At 34.3% G+C, this 9,724-nt stretch overlaps 2 protein-coding genes across 8 annotated transcripts; one reads left to right on the top strand and one right to left on the bottom strand.

Moving 5' to 3' along the window:
- Positions 1–4,919, bottom strand: LOC100744782 (G-protein-signaling modulator 2). 2 transcript variants are annotated; one of them, XM_024368974.2, is made up of 9 exons: positions 4,875–4,919; positions 3,941–4,306; positions 3,730–3,872; positions 3,420–3,659; positions 2,873–3,344; positions 2,577–2,794; positions 2,358–2,502; positions 2,045–2,282; positions 1–1,169 (listed from the first exon to the last, which is right to left on the bottom strand). In XM_024368974.2, exons 1-8 carry the CDS (start codon positions 4,917–4,919, stop codon positions 2,079–2,081), a joined length of 1,833 nt encoding a protein of 610 aa, XP_024224742.1. In that variant the 3' UTR covers positions 1–1,169; positions 2,045–2,078. The 2 variants fall into 2 exon arrangements, with proteins under 2 accessions (XP_024224742.1, XP_003491096.1); XM_003491048.4 differs by having other exon boundaries at positions 278–2,282.
- Positions 4,920–5,372: 453 nt separating this feature from the next.
- Positions 5,373–9,724, top strand: LOC100744666 (A-kinase anchor protein 17A). 6 transcript variants are annotated; one of them, XM_033321802.1, is made up of 8 exons: positions 5,373–5,957; positions 6,037–6,229; positions 6,593–7,221; positions 7,315–7,463; positions 7,539–7,746; positions 7,819–8,019; positions 8,095–8,227; positions 8,299–9,724. In XM_033321802.1, the coding sequence occupies exons 2-8, from the start codon at positions 6,058–6,060 to the stop codon at positions 9,225–9,227; spliced, it is 2,421 nt and encodes an 806-aa protein (XP_033177693.1). In that variant the 5' UTR covers positions 5,373–5,957; positions 6,037–6,057; the 3' UTR covers positions 9,228–9,724. The 6 variants fall into 6 exon arrangements, with proteins under 6 accessions (XP_033177693.1, XP_033177695.1, XP_033177694.1 ...); XM_033321804.1 differs by having other exon boundaries at positions 5,373–6,229; positions 8,299–8,710; positions 8,864–9,724; XM_033321803.1 differs by having other exon boundaries at positions 5,374–6,229; positions 7,819–8,010.

Here is a 9,724-nt window from a genome sequence, read left to right as displayed (position 1 = left end):
TATATATATATATTTATTGAATCTCTATATTATACATAACTATATGAGAGTGAGATGTAAATCTACGTCAAAGACAGACTCCATAAAAAAATAGTACAATTTAAAGAAACTATATTATCTCATTAGTACCTAGTCCGCTATGATGCCATCGCGAACCTTAAGAAACTAAATGTATTAAAAATATTGAATGTACTACAAATGTAACATCTGCAAAAAAATAGTATTACTGATCTTTCGTTATTATATAAACTCAATAACGAATCAATAGTTACTTCGATTCTTTCAATGATAACAGTTATGAACGATGAGTTTGTACGTTTACACCATTAAAACGAATTTCTTCTTTTTTTTCTTTTTTTTTTTTGTTCTTTAACTCACTTTTCGTTTCAAGTTCATATAGTTACACAATTTTCTTAACAACAAGAAAAATAATACTATAATTCATACATACAGGAATTACAATTAGTTCTCGTCCTTCCTTTTACATGACACTAATAATTTTCTTCTCCAACAATACTCGAACATAGTTTTATAGTCGCTTGACCAGGCTCGGCTTAATTTTATATTCGCTTTCATAGTTAAGTTTAGATTTTAGTACACATGTATAATAAGTAGGCATGAAACGGTTTAGCCTCAAAGTACACATACACGCATAGTAGGTCGATAGAATTACATAAACTTATTAAGGCATTGTTCCAATCTTCTCCTTGTTTTCTCCTCTAGATCCTTGAAGCGTTTTATTTCTAATAATCTTCCTACCGCATATCCAGAAACAAACAACGCGTGGGATTTACATTAGGTTATTTATCGGTAAGATATCTTTAAAGGTTATAAATATAATATGGAATATTTAATGGAATGTTCAATACGTTCCTCTTTTAATAAATGTATTATCCAAGTATTTGTCTTTTTAAAGTTCTTAGAACACAACGAGATCAGGATGATACAGTGGATCGTATCAAATTGTAAGTTTGAGAATCCTTATAAATTGAATTCTCTTACGCATAATTAAGTCTGTTTGAAAGTTTTAAGATGGAATATCCATATAGAGTTTTGTAGTTAGGTACTATTGGAATTAAAGATGATCATGGTCGATCCAGTCTATCCACAGATACACCATTAACACTCCATCTAATTGGAATGTGCAGAGTATAGATGAAAGACGGAAGCTGGTTACAACATCATATAATTAATAGAAGTGGTAACATTGGTTATAAATTATTATAATTATACGTGTTACAAACTTCGATTAATTCACATGCATTTATCAATATATAATAGGGAAAACAGTGAATACAGAAAAATAGACAAACAACGAAGACCAACAATTTCTTCTTTCTTTTTTATATTATATATTCAGATTCCAACAGATCAATTCTTTTTGGCACCAATTTTATCACGTAGTACCTCGCAATTCACGAAAATAATTGATATCTAATTATACAATACTGAATATGGAAAAAATAATGCCAGGATTGATAAATCTTCATCGTTCCGTGCTCATGACTAACATTTTAAGTTCTTTGAAGAAATACATGACTCAAACACTCAACCTGGCAGTGTTTATAATGTTATCAATTTAATTTTTTTATCGTGAATTATTTAGTCACTTTCTAATCGCAGCTAAAAAACAAATACTCTTGCATCTCAAAAATATTAATACAAAGTTATTTTCTATTTAATGTCGTGCAACATTTCCTGATTGGTTACACGAACAACATAGGTTCGTATATACAGAATTTGGCACCATACTATGGATACTCAAGCAGCTAAAAAAAGTTTTTTCAGCTTAGCAAAATCAGTATGCTGTGATCGTAACAATACGGTATCGTTACGTTGTTCTACGTATAAAGTGAAGAACCAATGTCAGTGGACGGTATAATAGTACCTTGTAGTTTCCTAAAGTCTGAATCATACTTGTACAATGATTTCATAGGCTATGAGCGGAATCCATAAATTAAGCATTGATTGTTTCGTAAATCATAAAAGAAGACAACGAGAAATTGCGTGGAACGAATCGTAGAATTTCAAGCAGGTTCATTACCATGAGATTTCCCACAATTATATATATTAATGCTTTAACAGGTTTTGCCAGGACCAGAGGCTCTTTGATCTTCCATTCGTCCGGCCTGAAGTCTTTGTATTAAAGCGAAAAGATCCTCCTCAGGCACTGTCGACCCTGCTTGAGTAGTCCCATTAGATCTTTGGTTGTGTTCCTCTTCAGCATCGTGCACCGTTGATGCTGCTGGTAAAGGGCTCCGCTGATCTTCTAAACGCGAACCCTATATACGCAATTTATTTAACATTTGATCTGGCGAGTTTAATAGAAAAAAAGTACATGAGTGTGTGATATGTACCTGGCACCTAACCAACATCTCGATAAAGGAATCGTCGGAATCTTGATTACTGTTTAGGCCAGGTAAGTAAGGCAGCGTCACTCGTTGCTCATCCATTCTTTTACTTTGCATTCCAGCAATCAGTTCTAGTAAATCTTCTCCATCCCTGAAAATAAAATCAATGTATTTTAATACATACTATTAGTAAATAAAATAATGATTTTTGCAAAAGAGACGTACTTATCTTCCGACTCGCAAACCTCAGGTGTTATCGTTCTAAACTTAGGATTGCGATTTATATTCAATGCACAACGTTGATCATCCATTCTACCAGATTGAAAACGAGATAGAAGATCAAAGAAACTATCTTCTTCTTTTTGAGTAAGTTGTGGTGTTGTGTTATTACTTTTATCTATTTGAGATTCAGCTTGCTCTTTTAGTTTTGCGTCCGGTGTGAGCTAAATAAAAATGATAATTTCGTTAGAAATCTCCAACTCAATATTGTAAAATAAAATTATATTAAATAATCAAATTACCTTAATGAGATCGAGATTATCCATGCTTTGTCGTCTAAGTCTATATCTACATGGTGAAGATATATTAACATTTGCACCAGTATTGGTCGATAGTTTTTGTGCAATATTTTCTTTATTATTCTCTTGCTGCCCTTTTTCCAAACCCAGAATCTTTTGTAAATCATCGACATTCATTTGTGCAGTAGCTTGTCCCATTGGATCTTCCAATTCTTTGGAAATGGTTAGATGTAGATTGGCATAATGTAGTGCTTTTTCATGGTTACCCATTGCAGCATATGCGTTTCCCAAAGACCAGCAGGCACGGCCTTCACCTACACGATCTTTAAGCTGTTGTGCTATTTCAAGGTGCCACAAATGGTATTCTATTGCAGTCGGATAATCTCGCAATAGAGTATACGTATTTCCTAGGGAATAGCATGCCTGTGCTTCTACTTCTCTATCTCCTAACTCTTGTGCAAGGACGAGAGTTCTCCTAGAGTAGAGTAATTAATGTTTATCTACATATTGATTTATTGTTTTGAAGAGAAAATGTAATCTAAATACATACTTATAATGTTGTGCAGCTTTCTCAAATTCACCAAGAAATATATGTGAATTTCCTAGATTACTGTTTGCCCTCCTCTCAGCAGCTTTATCACCGAATTCTCTGGCAATCTTTAATCTTTCATTGTGATAATAAATTGCTTGTTGAAAATCGCCAAGAAGATAAAATGTATTTCCTAAATTTCCACAAGCTCTACCTTGAGCAGCAGAATCTTCCAATTCCTTCATTAATTCTAAGTTTTCTCTATAAAAGGAATTTATATGATTTATGTGCATAGGTCTATATTCCAGCTTAAGAGCTTCAATTTTCTTACTCATAATAGTGTACAGCTTGTTGTAAACATTGTCTGACATCCTCAGAAAATTCCCCAGGATCTTGATGACCTACTCTACCCGCCTGTTTACCTTTAGCATGATAGACATTCCCCAAATTGTATAAAGCTCTTCCTTCGCTTAGCTATGTAAGAAATTATTGTTTTTAATAACTAATAGGAACCAAATATGATTTTTTGATCATATACACACCTTGTCTCCAATTTCTCTTGAAATTTCCAAGTGTCTCTTGCAACAAATCATAGCCTCATCAAACTTTCCCATGACTTTCAATGTATTTCCCAAGTTTCCACTAGACTTTGCTTCTCCTAATTTGTCTCCCATGTTACGTGCTAATGTCAAATCCAATTTATGATATTGCATTGCTTTCACATAGTCTCCAAGGTAAAAATAAGCATTTCCTAATTGGCTGTAAATTGCACTTAAGATCCTTAAGTCATCTGTACCAGCTTGAATTGCAGCTTGAAAGAATGCTACCCCAGATTTACAATCTCCAGCCTTACACAGACGTTCACCCTCAAGCGCCAATTCAAGGCACATATTCCACCTTTCACTATTCTGTCAAATGTAAAAAATTTCATCCATCATATACTTGTTTATCATTCCTCCAATTTGTGTTTTCATTACTTCAAATATATTAGAAACATATGTCAATTTAGCAGGAAGGAAAATAACATAATTTCTAATGCATAATTACAATGTGAAAAAAGAAAAGTAGAAAAGAAAGGAAAGAATATTGGAATGATCATGGGAGTGGCTGATCATGCAATTGCAATAAATTGATTAGAGATAGAGTATTTATACTGAAAGCTTAAATTTATTCTTATTAGTTATTTAAGACGGATAATAAATTCATAGAATGTTTACATAATCGTAAAGATAATTAATTCATTAATTGATAGATATATATGACAACTTGAGTAAGTATAATATCCACCACTTCTTTATTTTTGGCGTGATATATTTTTTGTTGTTTGTAGAAAGCTTCAAGAAATTATATGCTGCTAATAAATAGTAAAAAGTGAAACGAATAAAAGCGAATTAATCGTGCACAGTAACGAGATGATAGACCAGTATGAGTCACGCGATTCATGTAAAAGCGTATTAATTAGTATGGTTCACTTACTTGCCCTTCTGATGTTAAATTTTCCGCACTCGCACTCAGAGACATTGTGCTCCCTTTCGTTTTCGTTCTCCCCTCGTAAATTAACAATCGATCCTTGAAGTTCCACGACCGTAAATAACAGCGAGTCTTACGTACGCGGTAAGCGATTATTCGGGTTACGACAGTAATTCGACGTGCACAATTTCTCACGCATCGTGCTATTGCTGTTTTTGGTACTACGATTTTATTATTTCTTTGCAATAATCACATTCGCGTGCTTCTCGCGAGTAAAACGCGCATCACTTTTCCCTCCAACCCCGTAACCACTCACCGCAGTTTCCAAATGCAACTGACCGAAAATTGAGCGTCCAAACAAATGGCGCTGGATCTATGTCCCTGGTGCAACGTCCAATCGCGTTCCATTTGGTAACAAAACAAAATTCTCTAAGATGCAACACATGGTATCAGAGATTACTCACACCCATAGTTCTAGTTGTTTCACAGTACATTACGGTGCTGCACCATGCGGCCAAGTGCTGAGTTTAATTGACATTAGTATGTACAAGAAAATTAGGGATCTGCTCTCTTTAGTTGGAACTTAGCATATATAGTTTGTTGTCTCGGCTACGTACAATTGAAATACTATACAATTGAATATGCGGCTCTAGAATTTAACCTATTATAATATAAGATATCCACGCTAGAGGGCACAACAGGCCTACACCAATTCACAATATATACACCGATTTTGGACTCAACCGCAAATGTGTAATCGCACACGATGTGTCTCATGTGTACATCTTCTCGTTCATGCTACTCATCTTTGATATTCTGAAGTTCTCTTCGTATTTACAGTGTTCGATCGGTAGAGTTTGACAGAACATGGAGTTCATATATGATTCTGTTTTTGTTGAATGATGTTTAAGTCGGTAAACGGAGAAGTAAATTTGTGAGAAGTGAGTCGAGTCGCGCGGTGAACGGAACGATATTAAACGGTGAAGTGAAGGAGGAGAATCTTTTTGGATCTGAGGAAGATTTATTAATTTCGAATGGATACACAACCTCTCTACTGAATAGTTTTCATCTCACTGGGTTTACTTTGTCGTAAGATAGATATTTAACAATAATTGTAGCTTTTCCTCTTGTATTCCGTAACTTTATATCGCGTTCTTCTACCGTATAGAAAGTATTCGTTATATTAATAATGAGCGATGGTAAGAAAGTAGGTGAAAATTCCAGTACTGAGGTTGTTAACCAATTTCGAAGCTGTAGGGATCTTAGTGATATCGTGCCTCTGTATACGCAACGCGCGCTTTACTTAAAACCAGTCGCAAAGATAAATGTTTCTGTTAATCTTCCTCAACTAAAAGTAGCAGGTAAAACGGTCATGAATGATATGTATTTTATCTTCATCTGCATTTTTACTTATTGAGAAAGATCACATTTACGTTTTTGTTTAAACTTATGTTTGTCATTTCTTATTACTGAGAACTTTATTTCATGTCAATCTTTTTATTCATGTCAATCACTATTTATGTTATTAAAAACATATTTGTGCATATTTTAATCATGATTCTTCTAGGTTTATAAAATGAATTTAATAAACGCACCGATTAACTATGTTGAAATTTTGTGACAGGAAACAACTTTATTGTTTCAAATTCTATGTATATTTATAATTATATGTAATATTTTTAGCATAGTAGGTTTTTACAGAAAATTAACTGCGATATAAATAGGAAAGACAATATCAACATGGGAAGTAATGGAGAAGATCCGTGCCCTTATATTACCGGACCAGTTTGCATCTCTGAAAGTAGCCAAGAGTACATTGGAATTTATCAGATTGGAAGGAGATTTGCAAGACAGATGCAGACTACAGCGTGTGCTTGCAAGATTGGATTCCCAGCGTTTGAACTTGTCTGGATTCCCCAATGTGCTAAAAGTCCGTGCAGCAGAAACAAAGGATGATTTTCCAACGAGGCATAGTTGGAATTCTTATTTTAGAGATGCCAAGCATATGAATGAACTAAAACCTGGAGAAAGGCCTGATACTATACACATAACAGGCTTACCTGTTAAATGGTTCACTGAAGATGGTGCAACTATGCCCAGTGAATCCTTGATCAATAAGATCTTCAAGAAATGGGGAGTACTTAGAAGAATAGATGTACCTGCTGCTGATCCTTATAGGTCTAGAATGCGTCTTGGCACAAATATAAATAAGTTTAGTTATGAAGATGGCATATTTTTTGATGCGTATATTCAATATATTGAATATATGGATTTTGTTAGAGCTATGGATGCATTGCGTGGTATGAAACTTCTTAAAAAAGAAGAAGAAAAAGCATTTACAGCCTCTATTAAGGTGCGTTTGCAATGTAGGCATACATACATAAGTTGCATCAACTGTAATTATAAAATAAAAAAAGTCGTTTTTTATATTTGTTATTTTATATAGATTACTTTTGATAAAACAAAACACATGAGCGATAGTTCTGTTGCACATAGAGAATTTGAAAGAAAACGTCTTATAGCCCAGGATACATTAGCAGCAGAACGACTTCGTAGGAAAGAAGAAGCTGAAGAAAAACGTCGAGAAGAACTAAAGTAATTAGCAGTAATATTTATAGTGACGACTGTAAATAAAACATCATGTAACATTTCGTACATTATCTCCTCTAGGAAGAAAGAAGAAGCTGATGCAGTAGCTAAAGAAAATAGACGGAAAAAACGGGAAGAGAAACGAAAACGTAAAGCTATAACTATATTTCGAAAGAAGGAAGAGGATAAGGTGTCCATGAAGATTGCCAGAGAAGGCCAAAAATTAATAAAAGCACAAAGGCAACTTGAAAGCATTCGTTTGTTAGATGAATTATTTGATAGAATAAAGGTAAAATTCTGTGAAATTGTCATTATATCTTGGTAAGAATAAAATTGACTAAAATTAATTTTCCATATTAAGATAAAAGTAGAAAACAATGAGATTAAAATAGATGAATTCTCAAGCGATGCAAAAAGGGAAGACAAGAGAAGTAATAAAGTAGCTGGTACCATTGAAATATTGAGTTCAGAAGAAGATTCTAAGGATGAAAAGAAAGATAAGAAAGTAAAAAAATCAAAGAAGAGAAAATCTAAGAAAGAAAAAAAGAAAAAAGTAACAAATGTATTTTTTATATTTCTATCGTTTTCTTCCTTTCTTTTTTTTAATTTTTATATTGAGCAATCTAATCTTTTTCAGAAGAAACGGAAGAAGGGTGGTAAGGATTCTGAAAATTCTGCAAGCCTAAGCGAGGAATCAGGCGCAGAAGAGCAAACAAAAAAATTAAAAAGTGTTCTGAATCAAAATGTTACATATCCATCATCGTCAACAGGTAAACACGAATAATAACAATAATCAATATGTGTCACCAAAAATACTAATTAATTGTATTTTTTCTTTCAGCACCGTCAACTTTAGAACCTCTTTCTTATCCCACCCTTTATCCACGTTTCCCACAACCGTGGTATTATGATGCGCCCCTGCCTGTGATTTACCCCAGTTTACCGAGAGGTATATCTAGAGGTGGTCGTTTTCCACGAGGACGGGGTAGGGGATTTTCATGGCGTAATGCTGGAAATCCTCATACGTTGCATACATTTAATCCTCATCTGTATAACGAACAGTACTACAAATACTTTGCTCATTTAGTAGGCCAGGACTATCATTCTTTCGACTACAGAAGCTCACGGTCACGTAGTCGTAAAAGATCGTTCAGCAGATCTAGATCGAGATCTAGATCAATATCGAGATCGAGGTCTAGATCGAGGTCAAAGTCACGATCGAGGTCAAGATCAAGATCAAGATCAAGATCGAGGTCTTGCTCGAAATCGAGATCTATATCACGCGGCAAATCGAGGTCGAAATCACGTTCACAATCGAAATTGAGGTCTGGATCGAGATCTCGTAGTAGAAGACAAAGCAGGAGTAGATCCCGTTCGAAAAGACGACGAGGAAGATCGAGATCAAGATCCGACACTAGAATGAGGTCTCGATCGCGACGATCGAGATCTAAGAAAAAATCTCGTTCGAAGAGTCATTCTAATTCTCGAAACAACAGTAAACATCCTTATAGGCGCAGGCGAGAAAGATCAGTATCGAAGGTGAAAATTACAAGAGCTAAATCTCGTAGTACGTCGCCTAAAAGAAGATCGCGTAGTAGTACCTGGTCCATGCCTAAATCACCTGGTAGAAGAAGCTGTTCTTGGTCAAAAGGGGCAGAAGCTGTGAGCAATAAAATGGACACTGTTCAATCGACAAATATAATGGAGCAAGAAACTGCAAATAAAGGAGCGCCACAAACCTTTCATTTGGAAAATATAACTTCTGATTGACAAGAATCGAAGACCATTCTTCCACATTGTGTCTTCGATGCTCCAGCGTAAGAAAAGCGTATAGCTAACTCTTTGTACAAAATCTGTAAGAAATCCGTGAGTGCGTAATCCTAATTGTGTATATTCAAGTTTATAGTATTTCTTTGACAAAAGAGGATATATATTTTTATTCATGTGCTAGCTCTTCCTAGTTTTAAAGGATTCCATATATATAGCAATATATACGAGAGACGATATTTAAGTGCATCACTTATATATGTACGTGCAAAGTATTGTTAACGTTCTAATCCTATGGATATTTGAATTTTGAATGTGTATTGTACATATATCATGAATGACAAAGATTGCTAAAAATATGCATTTTTATCTCAAGATTGAAAATAAACCTGTGACATCGACGTATTAAATATCTGTTGAACCATCCCAAGTGTAGTAGTACATTGATGTCTATTTTGGTAAATTGTTTATTGATCCAAATATATGTACATTTTGGAATA

The sequence above is a fragment of the Bombus impatiens genome, unplaced genomic scaffold, assembly GCF_000188095.3.
Source record: "Bombus impatiens unplaced genomic scaffold, BIMP_2.2 scf_0498, whole genome shotgun sequence".
Lineage (NCBI taxonomy): Eukaryota > Metazoa > Arthropoda > Insecta > Hymenoptera > Apidae > Bombus > Bombus impatiens.
The sequence above is the reverse complement of the archived record's forward strand: the minus strand, read 5'-3'. Positions and strand labels throughout refer to the sequence as shown.

Coding starts and splice junctions, on each gene's coding strand:
- LOC100744782 (XM_024368974.2), bottom strand. CDS start 4,919: ATGTCTCTGAGTGCGAGTGCGGAAAATTTAACATCAGAAGGGCAA. Junction 3,660..3,729: donor CAAGCTGTACACTATTATGA/GTAAGAAAATTG, acceptor TTCCTTTTATAG/AGAAAACTTAGAATTAATGA. Junction 2,283..2,357: donor AGATGTTGGTTAGGTGCCAG/GTACATATCACA, acceptor TTGCGTATATAG/GGTTCGCGTTTAGAAGATCA.
- LOC100744666 (XM_033321802.1), top strand. CDS start 6,058: ATGAGCGATGGTAAGAAAGTAGGTGAAAATTCCAGTACTGAGGTTGTT. Junction 7,222..7,314: donor CATTTACAGCCTCTATTAAG/GTGCGTTTGCAA, acceptor TATTTTATATAG/ATTACTTTTGATAAAACAAA. Junction 8,020..8,094: donor AAAAGAAAAAAGTAACAAAT/GTATTTTTTATA, acceptor AATCTTTTTCAG/AAGAAACGGAAGAAGGGTGG.